The sequence below is a fragment of the Esox lucius genome, chromosome 5 (assembly GCF_011004845.1).
Source record: "Esox lucius isolate fEsoLuc1 chromosome 5, fEsoLuc1.pri, whole genome shotgun sequence".
NCBI classification, from domain to species: Eukaryota; Metazoa; Chordata; class Actinopteri; order Esociformes; family Esocidae; genus Esox; species Esox lucius.
In genome coordinates, this window is record NC_047573.1 from 749504 (window position 1) to 766044 (window position 16541).

Below are 16541 nucleotides of genomic sequence, written 5' to 3' on the forward strand. Positions count from 1 at the left end.
CACCTGTTTTTACAACTTGCTTAGATCTTCACCTCCACCTGGTTTTACAACTTGCTTAGATCTTCACCTCCACCTGGTTTTACAACTTGCTTAGATCTTCACCTCCACCTGGTTTTACAACTTGCTTAGATCTTCACCTCCACCTGGTTTTACAACTTGCTTAGATCTTCACCTCCACCTGGTTTTACAACTTGCTTAGATCTTCACCTCCACCTGGTTTTACAACTTGCTTAGATCTTCACCTCCACCTGGTTTTACAACTTGCTTAGATCTTCACCTCCACCTGGTTTTACAACTTGCTTAGATCTTCACCTCCACCTGGTTTCAGTGGCGAACCATGACTGTGGAGCTCGGCCCTCAGTAGTGGAGATCTGACGGCATACATATAGAGAACTTGGATACCTGTGTATATCGAGCATGACTGGATACCTTTCTTTTGCAGACCTATTTTAGAGAAGCAATTCTTTGATGAGAGTCAAACGGTCCTAAGCCACGACTCGGCTGTGGCTCAGAAGCAGCAGACATACACAACGGTTTCAAATACCGATAGCAGAAACCATGTCAGAAGGAAATACGGTTGCATCGTTTCAAAGAATAATGTGCCAAAACAAACAGTCACTTAAATAGTGGGGGAATGAATTCAACCACACAACGACTCACATTGTTTCAAGACCAATTGAAAAACAAACTGAAATCTTCAAGGGGGAAAAATGAAAAATAAAAACCTTACACTAACCTGGTTGCATAAGTGCGCACACCCTCTTATAACTGGGGATGTGGCTGTGTTCAACCACACAACGACTCACATTGTTTCAAGACCATGGACTACATGCTGTCAGAACGAACAAAGTTGTATTTGATGTAATCCAGCATATAAAAATAAACACCACAATAAGAAATGTCACATACCCAGTACGTCTTTACCCAGTAACGTGATTATCTTTGTTTTTAATACACAACAAGTGATCTAAAGTTGAAGTAATATTTTAAACATTGTATTCAAAATGTTATGACACTATCAACCAATCACAAATTGTCTTTTAATAGGTTGGACAATTCCCACCCATTACAAAACAATTTGTGATTGTTGGATTCTACTGTAATTCCAAATTGCTTCTCTAATTGATGTCAATTTCAATGACATTGGCTTCTATTCAAAGCCTGAGGGCCTAGCCAATGAGCATTGAGTACAGCTAAATTATTTCTACCAAGACACTACCCATTAAACATTTTATTTGTATATTCTTCTCTCTTGGATATTAACTACTTTTTTACTAACCTACTTTTTCCAACACAAACTGAAGAAATTAAATAGGAAGATCATTACAGTTAGGACAAATAAAGATTAAATCAATGAAAACAAAAGGCAAATTATAATATATAAATATATATATAGATTTGTATCTATCCTTAGGCCCTGTTTGAGGGCGTAGAGGGCCCTGACGGTTCCCCACTGCCTGTTTTTTATTTGAATGCATCCCTTCAGCTCAATCTGTTTTACAACCTGCTTAAATCTTCACCTACAATTTATTTTTATATGATTAGATCCCCTCACCTCCAATGTTTTTTCAGCCTGACTAGATCCCCTCACCTCCAACGTTTTTGCAGCCTGACTAAATCCCCTCACCTCCACCTGGTGTTTCTCCTGTTGTAGTCGCTCTCTCCTCTGCTGTGGATCCTCTGCTGTGGTGTTAGCTTCAGCCCCTCCATCATGCTCCACCTCACCCCTGTAACAGGACCAAACTCTGAATAAGGAACTGAAAAAGGAATAACACTGGTGACCAAACCGCTGAATAAGGAATAACAGAGTTGACCAAACCACAGAATAAGGAATAACAGAGTTGACCAAACCCTTGAATAAAGAATAATAGAATTGGCCAAACCACTGAATAAGAAATAACAGAGTTGACCAAACCACAGAATAAGAAATAACAGAGTTGACCAAACCGTTGAATAAATAATAATAGAATTGGCCAAACCACTGAATAAGGAATGACATATTGGTAAAATAAGGAATAACATGTTGGTAAAAATTAGGCAAAGCAGCCACAGAAAATGCACCATCTGGCTGTATTTTCTACAGAAACCATGGTTCTTGTCAGAGGTTTATAAAACACAAGTTTTGGGAAGTTTCTAATTTAGACCTATATGACCTGGTCACAGGGAACCAATTATCAAATAAAGAGAAAGGAAGGGTGAAACAACTCCTATGATACTTTAATAATAATAGTATAGCTAATGTTAATGTAAAGCTAATGTAGCTAAAACACCACTTCCAAGGCAAGATTCATTTCTAATGTGAATGTAAGATACTCAGGCTCAAGCAGAGGCGTAAACAGTATAAATGTCCTTTACATGTGTTCAAAGCCATGCCTCGCAGTATTCACTCATAACAAAAAAAAACTTTACTCAGTAAGGTCACTCCCATAGAATGATATGCCCATGCCCAGTAAGGACAACTCCAAATAGTTGTGTTCTCAGGCTTATACACTCACCTAAAGGATTATTAGGAACACCATACTAATACTGTGTTTGACCCCCTTTCACCTTCAAAACTGCCTTAATTCTATGTGGCATTGATTCAACAAGGTGCTAATAGCATTCTTTAGAAATGTTGGCCCATATTGATAGGATAGCATCTTGCAGTTGATGGAGATTTGTGGTATGCACATCCAGGGCACGAAGCTCTCGTTCCACCACATCCCAAAGATGCTCTATTGGGTTGAGATCTGGTGACTGTGGGGGCCATTTCAGTACAGTGAACTCAGTGTCATGTTCAAGAAACCAATTTGAAATGATACAAGCTTTGTGACATGGTGCATTATCCTGCTGGAAGTAGCCATCAGAGGATGGGTACATGGTGGTCATAAAGGGATGGACATGGTCAGAAACAATGCTCAGGTAGGCCATGGCATTTAAACTATGCCCAATTGGCACTAAGGGGCCTAAAGTGTGCCAAGAAAACATCCCCCACACCATTATACCTACACCACCAGCCTGCACAGTGGTAACAAGGCATGATGGATCCATGTTCTCATTCTGTTTAGGCCAAATTCAGACTCTACCATCTGAATGTCTCAACAGAAATCGAGACTCATCAGACCAGGCAAGATTCTTCCAGTCTTCAACTGTCCAATTTTGGTGAGCTCGTGCAAATTGTAGCCTCTTTTTCCTATTTGTAGTGGAGATGAGTGGTACCCGGTGGGGTCATCTGCTGTTGTAGCCCATCCGCCTCAAGGTTGTGCGTATTGTGGCTTCACAAATGCTTTGCTGCATACCTCGGTTGTAACGAGTGGTTATTTCAGTCAAAGTTCTCTTCTATCAGCTTGAATCAGTCAGCCCATTCTCCTCTGACCTCTAGCATCAACAAGGCATTTTCGCCCACAGGACTGCCGCATACTGGATGTTTTTCCCTTTTCACACCATTCTTTATAAACCCTAGAAATGGTTGTGCGTGAAAATCCCAGTAACTGAGCAGATTGTGAAATACTCAGACCGGCCCGCCTGGCACCAACAACCATGCCACGCTCAAAATTGCTTAAATCACCTTTCTTTCCCATTCTGACATTCAGTTCAGGAGAATATCTTGACCAGGACCACACCCCTAAATGCATTGAAGCAACTGCCATGTGATTGGTTGATTAGATAATTGCATTAATGAGAAATTGAACAGGTGTTCCTAATAATCCTTTAGGTGAGTGTACGTGTAGCGTGCAATAGCCTGGGGAAGTGTTGTCAGGCTTATACGTGCTGTGTGCAATAGCTTGGGGAAGTGTTGTCAGGGTTATACGTGCTGTATGCAATAGCCTGGGGAAGTACTGTCAGGCTTATACGTGCTGTGTGCAATAGCCTGGGGAAGTGCTGTCAGGCTTATATGTGCTGTGTGCAATGGGTGTTGATACACAATCACTGACCTTTGGTCCTCCATCCTGCTGAGGGAGGTGTGGACTGCCTCTCTGAGTCTCTGGAGGAACAGTGCAATGCTGGGCAGTCTGGAGGGAAGAACCAGCCTCAGGGACCCACGTTCTCTACCCAGCTCCTCCAGTTTCTTATCAAATCGCTCAGCTAGAAACATAAGCACCGGATAAAGTTACAGCCTCAGTTGTTGTTCCAGAACTCAAATGAGTTGACTTGCTGTATAGAAAACAGGCCTAGTGTAAAAAAAGGGAGAAAAAGAGACAGAGACCTTGACAGAAAGATAGCTTGAGAGAGACAGCTAAAGAGTGGGACAGAAAGAGATAGGGAATGCCAAACAGCAAACAGAACAGTCTTACGTGTGGAAAAATACACACAGAGCAGGGTAAAGCAAACTTAACAAACCCCTTATAAACACCCAAACACCCCCAGAGTGCTCAGAAAACCGTCCACACTAGAGCAGCACCAGGTGTTTCTGATTATCTCAGTCACACGGTACTGGTAGAATACGGGCTGTTCACAATAGACAAGCTGTACATTCCAGACAACTGAAGATTATGTTCATATCTGATCAAGGTCAAGCAGAGATCATTACATCAAATTCATCAGCCTAATAGAAAGTGAGGTCAGCCAATATCAACCACTGGAACAGACATTTCTAGAGTACAAGACCTGTGCCCAGGTAACCACAAGTAATCAATCTGGATTTCAGCATCAGGATACTATTTAGTACACAGGCATGTAATGCAGAGAGTTACAGTTTTTCACAATTGCTAAGACACATTTCTTGAAACCTTCAGCCATTGTCTCAAAACTTTAAACAGAAATCCAAATCTTCATACTACATTCACAAAACCCCTGACTCTTCTGTCAAAATCAAACACTCAAACCTCAAAGCCATTTCATCTGTTCTCAAAATCAAACAATGCTTTCAGATCATACACACAGCCAGTCAATATATAAACACAACAGAGCATTCATTAGACACTATATAAAAATACGAAGAACGCAGCATCCAGGGCATGTAGTTAAAATTGTAAATAGTAAAAGCATTTTGCAATTAAATGTATAATACAGTAGTCCACTGTAAAAGCCCAATGCAACTGCAAAATCAGTCAGTGAGAGATTCATTCTGCCTCAAGATCATGTCTTTGTGCGGCCAGAGGAGTGTGCTGAGTACTCGTCCACCACCACTTACACATACTCTTCCTCCTAGTCCACCACCACTTACACATACTCTTCCTCCTCATCCACCACCTCTGACACATATTCATCCTCCTCATCCACCACCTCTGACACATACTATTCCTCCTCATCCACCACCACTTACACATACTCTTCCTCCTCGTCCACCACCTCTGACACATACTCTTCCTCCTCATCCACCACCACTTACACATACTCTTCCTCCTCGTCCACCACCTCTGACACATACTCTTCCTCCTCATCCACCACCACTTACACATACTCTTCCTCCTCATCCACTACCTCTTACACCTACTCTTCCTCCTCATCCACCACCTCTGACACGCTCTCTTCTCTTCTGCCTCAGACCTGTGCCACCTGTATCCACTGAACTGAGTAATATTCAGATCACATCATTAGAAACAAGTGTGAACTATTTAGAGTCACTGTGTGTAAACAATGACATCTGTGATGTAGTTGTTTACCTTTTGCCACCCGTGTTTACCATTTTGCAACACAAGTGCATCACAGTGCGAAATGTGATTTAGTGAGTGAGAATGTCTTTAGAGTTTTGCAAACTGAGTGAATGCAATTTGCAAATGGGGTCTATAAATTCTCGGAATTCAAATAGATTCCTTGATATTCTTACAAGTTCGCTCATCAACGACAGAGTAAATAAATGCGCAAACGATCAAATCGATGATCTAAACTCAACACTGTGAAATACTTTAGATACGGTTGCACCACTAAACACAAAAAAAATACGCTACAAGAAACTTGCTCCCTGGCGCTCCGCCAAGTTGGAAGTATTCAGACTAGCCTGGATAGACAGTACACTACAATATCGAAAAGCACTCACATCTGCTCAATCAGCTTATTTCTCCAACCTGATTGAGGTGAACAAAAACAATCCAAAATTTCTCTTGGATACAGTTCAAGTTCAAGGAGTCTTTATTATCCCCGAGGGGCAATTCGTTTTGCAGCAAAATAAAGTGCAACATAAACGACACATAAGCCATACATACAACAGACACTATCGAAGGAGAACACAAGTAAATACATACTACACAAAGGTCCACATCTCACATTGAATTATTAACAAAGTTAACAAAAGACCAACGCTCAACAAGTAAAGTGGGTATTCACTTTAGCTTTAATGAATACATGAACTACATTGATGAAAAGATCATCACCATTAGAAAATAAATAACTGACTCCTCCTTAAATAGTTATGGTCCTCAAAATCTCAGTTGTCCTCAAAATGTCCTGAACCTCCCTGACCAGGTGTCAATGGGGACACTTGAATTTTTAGATCCCGAATCGCTCGACACATTCACTAAATTTGTTCTAAACCCACAAATTGTTCTAAACCCACAAATTGTCAGCTAGACCCAATTCCAATAAAATGACTTAAGGAGCTATTTCCTGTGCTAGGTCTGCCAATGTTGAACATAATAAATTGCTCCCTTTCTTCCGGATGTGTACCAAACTCACAAAAAATAGCGGAAATTAAGCATCTTATAATTTTTTTTAATCTGGATCCCAACATATTAAACAATTATAGGCCAATATCGAAATCTTAGAAAAACATGTTTCCCAACATCTGAATGCCTTCCTGAAGACAAATAACATTTATGAAATGCTCCAGTCCGGTTTCAGACCCCATCATAGTAGAGACTGCACTCGTGAAGGTAACAAATGACCTTCTAATGGCCTCAGACAAAGGTTCCGCATCCGTCCTGTTGCTTCTTGATCTTAGTGCTGCTTTTGACACTATTGATCACTCCCTTCTCTTAGAGAGACTGGAAACCCATATTGGGCTACGTGGACATGTTCTAGCCTGGTTTAAAACTTATTTATCTGAAAGATATCAATTTGTTAGTGTGGATGGCATATCCTCATATCCTCTGACAAAGTCAAAGGTATGTTTTGGCGTTCCTCAAGGCTCGGTTCTGGGCCCATTATTGTTCTCACTATATATGCTCCCTCTGGGCGATGTAATCCAGAATCACAATGTCAACTTTCACTGTTATGCTGATGACACACAGTTATATATTTCAATGAAGCATGGAGAAGCCCTAAAATTAGCAACTTTGGAAGCATGCGTTTCAGATATTAGGAAGTGGATGACAGAAAATGTCTTGCTTTTAAACTCGAGAAAAACAGAAATGCTCGTTTTAGGACTCAAGAAACAAAGAGCTTTGTTAGCAGATAACACCATACCAGTCTCAGCCTCATATAACCATACCTGTCTCTGCCTCATAACACCATAACTGTCTCTGCCTCGTATAACCATACCTGTCTCTGCCTCATGTAACTCTGTTAAACAGCCAACAACACGCACATAAATACACAAGAGGTACGACCAGTACTCTGTAATTATGGTTCTATGAAGAAAGCACCAATTTTCCCATAAAATTTGCCATCAAGATATAGCAACTAGACTGCAATTTTCACACAAACCCACTTGGGGTTGTGATCCAGAGTTTGAATAGTTACACCCCAAAGACTACATGACGTTAGAATAAATATCCTTCCTGTCTTACCGGAGTCATAGTCATCCTCCTGGATGGCCTTCTGCTGCAGACGCTGTAGTTTCAGCATCTTGGACTCAATCTGAAAAGGAAAAGACAGACACCAGAGACAAAAAGCTCTGAGAAAAACCAGCTCCACAAATACGTGTGAAGATATATAACATGTCAACTTGATGCTATGCATTACTGAAGAATCACAGCAATTATTCATGTTATAACAGAAATATTTTAACAAGAAACATTTGTGTATTGCATTTAATGAAATAGAGTTATAACGTGTCTAAAATCATACCTTGGTATTAGTTTGGTTGTCACGCAGACAGTCTTGCAGGATGCCATCATACTTCTTCACCAGCTGGTCCCAGAAGCCCTGGTCCCAGTCGTGGGTGTGGTCATGGGTGTGGTCCTGGTTGTGGTCATGAGTGTGGTTATGGGTGTGGTCCTGGTTGTGGTCATGAGTGTGGTTATGGGTGTGGTCGTGGGTGTGGTCCTGGGTGTGGCTATGAGTGTGGTCATGGGTGTAGTCCTGGGTGTGGCCATGGGTGTGGTCCAGGGTGTGGTCCTGGGCCAGGCCATGGGTGTGGTCCAGGGTGTGGTCATGAGTATGTTCATGAGTGTGGTCATGGGTGTGATCCTGGGCGGGGCCCTTGGTGGCAGCAGTGGGTGTGGCACTCTCATACCCTGAAGTGAGGGAAGAGGCCGAGGCGGCATCAGAGTCCTCCCCCACAGAAAGGGAGGAGGCGGCCTCCGTGTCCAGGGTGAACAAGTCACAGTCAGGCTCCGTCTCTGCCAGGTCAGAGGTCGCAGAATGAGTTAACTTGACCCCCAGTCCCACACTCTCCCAGTGGCGGTCCTGCCAAACCCAAGGTGAAAGAACCTCCAGTCTTCTGTCTTTATCGCTGAGTGGGATGGATCTAATCTCTGATTGGTTGATAGGGATGAAGCTATTTTTTGACTGGTCAAGAGAGATGGAGCTAATCTGTGATTGGACAGAAGTGGGAGTTGACAGTTTTGAAACAGAAAGCCCAAAAGAGAGCTCTAAGACTCCTAGTCGGGATTGACTGGAGCCTGATGTGGAGGGTGATTGGTCAAGAGAATCAGATTGCAGTCCTGATTGGCTGAGTGAGACAGACCCAGAAGGAAAAATAGGCTTTGAGGTTAAAGCTGATGACTGGTTCAGTACAGAAGATATGTTCAGTGGTTTGGGGTCCACATGGACAGAACAGCGCTTCAGAGGTTTTAGTTCTGGGTCAGGGTCAGGGTAGGGGTCAGGACAGAGGTCAGGGTCCAGACAGGGGTTCAGTGACTGCTGGATGAAGCTGAAAGAGGAGCTGAAAGGAGTGTCTCTCGAAGAAGAGGAGGACCCAGAGGACCTGCAGGGATGGTGCTGGCGGAGACATGACTCTGACCCTGGAGTCAACCTGGGGTTAATAGGGGGAGTGGTCCAAGAGCTGGAAGATGAACAGTTAGTGCCACAACAGCCTTCCTGTGACAGAGGAGGATGAGATAAAGATAGGAGACGAGGAGCGGAGGAGGAGGACTGAGCCTTTGGTCTATACGTTTCTGGTTCTGGGCCGTCTCTCTCCAGAGAACAATGCTGTTGGCTCACTGAGTCACATGAGCCAAACTTGATGACATCACTGTGACCATTTAGCAAAGCACATCCAGATGCTCCATTGGTCTGGCAGGCTGTCCTCCCCTCCTCCCCAGCCTGGGTGCTCTGTATTGTGGATGACTCTGTCCTCAGGTACCCTGGCCTACGGTGCTGCTCAAGCCTCTTGCGGATGGAGCTGCCAGCCGACACGAAGGGAGGGGCGATGACTGAGTCACCTGTGGGGGGAGATGGGATTAACTGTTAAACTGGGCTGAAGGTTGGCAAACACTGAGCAATACAACACAACTACACAACACATTAACGCAGCAAAACAAAGGGAGTGCCAGAGGGATAGTACTAGCCTTGAGAACCAGGCTCAGTGAAATTCTGCAGGTGTTGCCATGTGAGTCTAGCAGGTAGCTAAGACTAGTATATAGGACTAGTTAGTAGATACGACTGGTTAGTAGATAAGACTAGTTAATGTTTAAGTGATCTCAGCAGATAAGACTAGTGAATGTTAAAGTGGTCTCAGTAGATAAGACTAGTGAATGTTAAAGTGGTCTCAGTAGATAAGACTAGTTAATGTTAAAGTGGTCTCAGTAGATAAGACTAGTTAATGTTTAAGTGATCTCAGCAGATAAGACTAGTGAATGTTAAAGTGATCTCAGCAGATAAGACTAGTGAATGTTAAAGTGGTCTCAGTAGATAAGACTAGTGAATGTTAAAGTGGTCTCAGTAGATAAGACTAGTGAATGTTAAAGTGGTCTCAGTAGATAAGACTAGTGAATGTTAAAGTGGTCTCAGTAGATAAGACTAGTTAATGTTAAAGTGGTCTCAGTAGATAAGACTAGTTAATGTTAAAGTGGTCTCAGTAGATAAGACTAGTTAATGTTAAAGTGGTCTCAGTAGATAAGACTAGTGAATGTTAAAGTGGTCTCAGTAGATAAGACTAGTTAATGTTAAAGTGGTCTCAGTAGATAAGACTAGTGAATGTTAAAGTGGTCTCAGTAGATAAGACTAGTTAATGTTAAAGTGGTCTCAGTAGATAAGACTAGTTAATGTTAAAGTGGTCCCAGTAGATAAGACTAGTGAATGTTAAAGTGGTCTCAGTAGATAAGACTAGTGAATGTTAAAGTGGTCTCAGTAGATAAGACTAGTTAATGTTAAAGTGGTCTCAGTAGATAAGACTAGTTAATGTTAAAGTGGTCTCAGTAGATAAGACTAGTTAATGTTAAAGTGGTCTCAGTAGATAAGACTAGTTAATGTTAAAGTGGTCTCAGTAGATAAGACTAGTTAATGTTAAAGTGGTCTCAGTAGATAAGACTAGTGAATGTTAAAGTGGTCTCAGTAGATAAGACTAGTTAATGTTAAAGTGGTCTCAGTAGATAAGACTAGTTAATGTTAAAGTGGTCTCAGTAGATAAGACTAGTTAATGTTAAAGTGGTCTCAGTAGATAAGACTAGTTAATGTCAAAGTGGTCCCAGTAGATAAGACTAGTGAATGTTAAAGTGGTCTCAGTAGATAAGACTAGTTAATGTTAAAGTGGTCCCAGTAGATAAGACTAGTGAATGTTAAAGTGGTCTCAGTAGATAAGACTAGTTAATGTTAAAGTGGTCTCAGTAGATAAGACTAGTTAATGTTAAAGTGGTCTCAGTAGATAAGACTAGTTAATGTTAAAGTGGTCTCAGTAGATAAGACTAGTTAATGTTAAAGTGGTCTCAGTAGATAAGACTAGTGAATGTTAAAGTGGTCTCAGTAGATAAGACTAGTGAATGTTAAAGTGGTCTCAGTAGATAAGACTAGTGAATGTTAAAGTGGTCTCAGTAGATAAGACTAGTTAATGTTAAAGTGGTCTCAGTAGATAAGACTAGTTAATGTTAAAGTGGTCTCAGTAGATAAGACTAGTTAATGTTAAAGTGGTCTCAGTAGATAAGACTAGTGAATGTTAAAGTGGTCTCAGTAGATAAGACTAGTTAATGTTAAAGTGGTCTCAGTAGATAAGACTAGTGAATGTTAAAGTGGTCTCAGTAGATAAGACTAGTTAATGTTAAAGTGGTCTCAGTAGATAAGACTAGTTAATGTTAAAGTGGTCCCAGTAGATAAGACTAGTGAATGTTAAAGTGGTCTCAGTAGATAAGACTAGTGAATGTTAAAGTGGTCTCAGTAGATAAGACTAGTTAATGTTAAAGTGGTCTCAGTAGATAAGACTAGTTAATGTTAAAGTGGTCTCAGTAGATAAGACTAGTTAATGTTAAAGTGGTCTCAGTAGATAAGACTAGTTAATGTTAAAGTGGTCTCAGTAGATAAGACTAGTTAATGTTAAAGTGGTCCCAGTAGATAAGACTAGTGAATGTTAAAGTGGTCTCAGTAGATAAGACTAGTTAATGTTAAAGTGGTCTCAGTAGATAAGACTAGTTAATGTTAAAGTGGTCTCAGTAGATAAGACTAGTTAATGTTAAAGTGGTCTCAGTAGATAAGACTAGTTAATGTCAAAGTGGTCCCAGTAGATAAGACTAGTGAATGTTAAAGTGGTCTCAGTAGATAAGACTAGTTAATGTTAAAGTGGTCTCAGTAGATAAGACTAGTTAATGTTAAAGTGGTCTCAGTAGATAAGACTAGTTAATGTTAAAGTGGTCTCAGTAGATAAGACTAGTTAATGTTAAAGTGGTCTCAGTAGATAAGACTAGTGAATGTTAAAGTGGTCTCAGTAGATAAGACTAGTTAATGTTAAAGTGGTCTCAGTAGATAAGACTAGTTAATGTTAAAGTGGTCTCAGTAGATAAGACTAGTGAATGTTAAAGTGGTCTCAGTAGATAAGACTAGTGAATGTTAAAGTGGTCTCAGTAGATAAGACTAGTGAATGTTAAAGTGGTCTCAGTAGATAAGACTAGTTAATGTTAAAGTGGTCTCAGTAGATAAGACTAGTTAATGTTAAAGTGGTCTCAGTAGATAAGACTAGTTAATGTTAAAGTGGTCCCAGTAGATAAGACTAGTTAATGTTAAAGTGGTCCCAGTAGATAAGACTAGTTAATGTTAAAGTGGTCCCAGTAGATAAAACTTGTTCTTGTAAAGAGAAGAGGAAGAGAGAGAGGAGGTAGGAGAGAACAGGAAGCTGAAATCTGAAGCCATCAACAGATTCTTTGTGTACAGCTGTGGTGCACTCTCTCTTTCTCTCTCTCTCTCTCTTTCTCTTTCTCTCTCTCTTTCTGTCTCTCTCGCCCTTTCTCCTACACCACTGCACACACACACACGCACACATACAGAGCTTTGACTTGTACTAGAAGAACAGCCATTTGCCACACAGAGGGGTCCTTTAGAAGTCCTGGCACTAGACAGAAAAGACTACAGAGACGGTTGGAAAAGCTCCCACATCAAGACAACAAGCAGTTGTAATGGTTTTGATGATCCATGTGAATACCATTCACACAGATAATTGTTTTATATATAATAATTTCATTATCTGTGTCCTTCACTTAAAATTCAAAATACTTTTTGAATTTAAATGAACAATTGAACAACCGCCATTACATTTATAAATTCGCTGTGTCAGTTTCTCCCCTGAGGTTGTCAAGTGACAGTCAGACAAATGTATTGGATTCCCAACTGCCCACACTGTTACAGTCCCACTCCAGTCTGGGGCACCACTCGCAAGCCCATTTCTGTTGTGGTTTTCCTGGAGTGTGGGCCCTCAAATCTCATGGATATAAAAGCATTGGACAACGCACTTCTTACGTAGTATTGTGTTTGTCTGTCTGTATGTTGTGTTTTTGTATGAGATTGTGTAATTGAGCGTGAGAATATGCATTAGAAAAAAAATGTAAGGGAAAAAAGAGGGGGTGCAGAAATGATGCTAATAATGACAGTTTTCACCATTGACTTGGTTGACATTAATAATGACAGTATTCACCATTGACTTGGTTGTCATTAATAATGACAGTATTCACCATTGACTTGGTTGTCATTAATAATGACAGTATTCACCATTGACTTGGTTGTCATTAATAATGACAGTATTCACCATTGACTTGGTTGTCATTAATGACTGATCTGCACAAAAGAAATTCAAAAATAATGATAAAGGTTTCTCCCTCCCCTCTTACATACAGTCTCCATTTCACTTTCATTCTCCTTTTCGTCTGACACACACACACACTTATGAAGGGAACACAGGACATGATAGCCCGACAGTCCGCCCCTGTCTCACATAGCCTCCACATGACCACTCCTGGATCCCAACATTATGCTTCAGATACTTTCTGAGAGAGGGAGTGAAGGAGCAAGGAAAAGAAAGATCTAGGAAGAGGGAGAGACCAGGGTAGAGAGATATGGGGGGCATCCCCCTCAGGGAGAGGAGAGGTTCAGAACCAAGGCCTTTCTTCTCTCTACAGAGACCACAGCCCCATGGTCAGGTTACAGTGAAGTACATTAGTGTCTCCAGATGGGACCACTATACCACAACCCACCTACAGGAACCTGAGACCATCCTGGGGGAGACCACACTAATCTCACATTACACCATCTGGCTGGGCTGCTTACTAAGTATCTAAATGACCGCCTTCAGTGACACGCTGTTAAGAACCAAAGAGAAAAGGCTCTTATAGATCTCTGCATATCTCTATGTTAGCGTTAGATAGATGTCTGTATATCTCTACGTTAGCATTAGATGGGTGTCTGTATATCTCTACTTTAGCATTAGATGGGTGTCTGTATATCTCTATGTTAGTGTTAGATAGGTGTTTGTATATCTCTATGTTAGTGTTAGATATGTGTCTGTATATCTCTATGTTAGTGTTAGATAGGTGTTTGTATATCTCTATGTTAGTGTTAGATATGTGTCTGTATATCTCCATGTTAGTGGTAGATATGTGTCATTATATCTATATGTTAGTGGTAGATATGTGTCTGCATATCTCTGTTAGTGGTAGATATGTGTCTGTATATCTCTATATTAGTGGTAGATATGTGTCTGTATATCTCTAAGTTAGTGGTAAATAGAGGACTGCTCTTGCTCCTAGAAGGGAAGGAAAATGACAGGGGGTCCATTGTGAGGCAGAAGATACAGTGGCGGCCTGTAGTACTATGTCTATATGGCTTCCTGTCTCCAACAGGCTACTTTACCAGGATTTCAGACAGAAAGGAAATGCAGCAGGGCTTTCGCAGTTTAGTTCCAGATTAGTGCTGTGTTGAACAACGAAGAGTGTATATTTAAGAACCATACTATAATCCAATCCATTTTAGTGAACTTCCAGTCTGTAATGGCGGCCGAAATAGTTTTGGTTTCTGGAATTACGAGATTAATAATTTACCTCATTATGATTTAAATAAACAAGATTAATGAAAAGGTTGTCATCTAACATGCATTAGAATAAAACAACCACAAATAATCTCAGTACATTTCAACATCACCTCCAAACCTCCCTGTTCTGAGGGACCAGAACGGTGCCATCTAGTAAGATAGCTAAGAAATAATCTACTAGAAGGAGGCCTATGTACAAGTTCCAGAGCCGAGACTAATTATAAATCTACTCTGCAGAACCGGGTCTGTCCCTGTTCAGCCTCTAGCATAAGAACCGTTCTGACAGTAGACTGGTAAGGCATTCCCATTGCTTCCCATTGGCTATCATGGACCTCATCCCAACTTCCCATTGGTGGAAGAAACCACTTCAACATAAGAGTGCAGGAATGCTGAAGATCTTGTAAAAACAAACGTTTGAGGAGCTGCAGGGTATCGCTAGCATGCTAATCTCCCCCTCAGAGACACAGCACTGTCCCTCCCTTCAGAGACACAGCACTGTCCCTCCCCTCAGAGACATAACACTGTCCCTCCCTTCAGAGACACAGTACTGTCCCTCCCTTCAGAGACACAGCACTGTCCCTCCCTTCAGAGACACAGCACTGTCCCTCCCCTCAGAGACATAACACTGTCCCTCCCTTCAGAGACACAGCACTGTCCCTCCCCTCAGAGACATAACACTGTCCCTCCCTTCAGAGACACAGTACTGTCCCTCCCTTCAGAGACATAACACTGTCCCTCCCTTCAGAGACACAGCACTGTCCCTCCCCTCAGAGACACAGCACTGTCCCTCCCCTCAGAGACACAGCAATATCCCTCCCTTCAGAGACACAGCACTGTCCCTCCCTTTAGAGAGACAGCACTGTCCCTCCCCTCAGAGACATAACACTGTCCCTCCCCTCAGAGACACAGCACTGTCCCTCCCTTCAGAGACTCAGCACTGTCCCTCCCTTCAGAGACATAACACTGTCCCTCCCTTCAGAGACATAACACTGTCCCTCCCCTCAGAGACACAGCATTGTCCCTCCCCTCAGAGACACAGCACTGTCCCTCCCCTCAGAGACACAGCACTGTCCCTCCCTTTAAAAACACATCACTGTCCCTCCCTTTAGAAACACAGCACTGTCCCTCCCCTTTAGAGACACAGCACTGTCCCTCCCTTTTGAAACACAGCACTTTCCCTCACCTCATAGACACAGCACTTTCCTTCCCCTCAGAGACACAGCAATTTCCCTCCCCTCTAGACCAGTCTGCTGAAAACTACAGGCCTGCTGGACATATAAGCTCTGTAGGCTGGAGGAAGAGAACAAGAGGAAGTAAAAGTTTTCATCTTCTCTAGAACTAAAATGTTTTGTGATAATCTCACTACAGTAACTCAACAGTAAGTAACACTTGGTTTGTCACACTGTAGTCAGCAATATTAGTCTTCTTGCCACATCAGCAATAACTCAACAGGTTCATGATCCTCTAATTATCAAGACAGATCAGTTGAGATAAAAGGGCCAAAACTGACTAAACAAAAATTACCCAGTCTGAGAAAAACATTTGAATCTGTTGAAATATTTTGTATGTTCCTGACAAAGGGAGACTTTTCCTGACACAGGGAAATTGTACCCGACACAGGGAGACTGTTCCCGACACAGGGAGACTGTTCTTGACACAGGGAGACTGTTCATGACACAGGGAGACTGTTCTTGACACAGGGAGACTGTTCATGACACAGGGAGACTGTTCCTGACACAGGGAGACTGTTCTTGAGACAGGGAAACTGTTCATGACACAGGGAGACTGTTCCTGACACAGGGGGACTGTTCCTGACACAGGGAGACTGTTCATGACACAGGGAGACTGTTCTTGACACAGGGAGACTGTTCATGACACAGGGAGACTGTTCCTGACACAGGGAGACTGTTCTTGACGGTGATAAAACTCAACAGCCATTCGTTTACAGCAGTTGTTCCTCTGTGGAGGCAAATTTGGCACAGACACACACTTCCTGTACTGTCACATGGGAAACACA

General features: G+C 41.8%; 1 protein-coding gene across 2 annotated transcripts in view; it reads right to left on the bottom strand.

Annotated features, from left to right (window-relative positions):
• The window catches only part of disc1 (DISC1 scaffold protein), a 64820-nt gene that overhangs the window by 43311 nt on the left and 4968 nt on the right, over positions 1-16541 (bottom strand). For both annotated transcript variants that reach the window (XR_004575765.1, XM_029119755.2), the window contains exons 2-5: positions 7927-9464; positions 7647-7716; positions 3915-4065; positions 1628-1727 (exon numbers count right to left, since the gene is read on the bottom strand). Coding sequence is in view for 1 of the 2 variants with exons in the window: in XM_029119755.2 (XP_028975588.2) it covers positions 1628-1727; positions 3915-4065; positions 7647-7716; positions 7927-9464 (1859 nt within the window). In the remaining variant the exon portion in view is untranslated. The remainder of the gene's footprint in view (positions 1-1627; positions 1728-3914; positions 4066-7646; positions 7717-7926; positions 9465-16541) is intronic.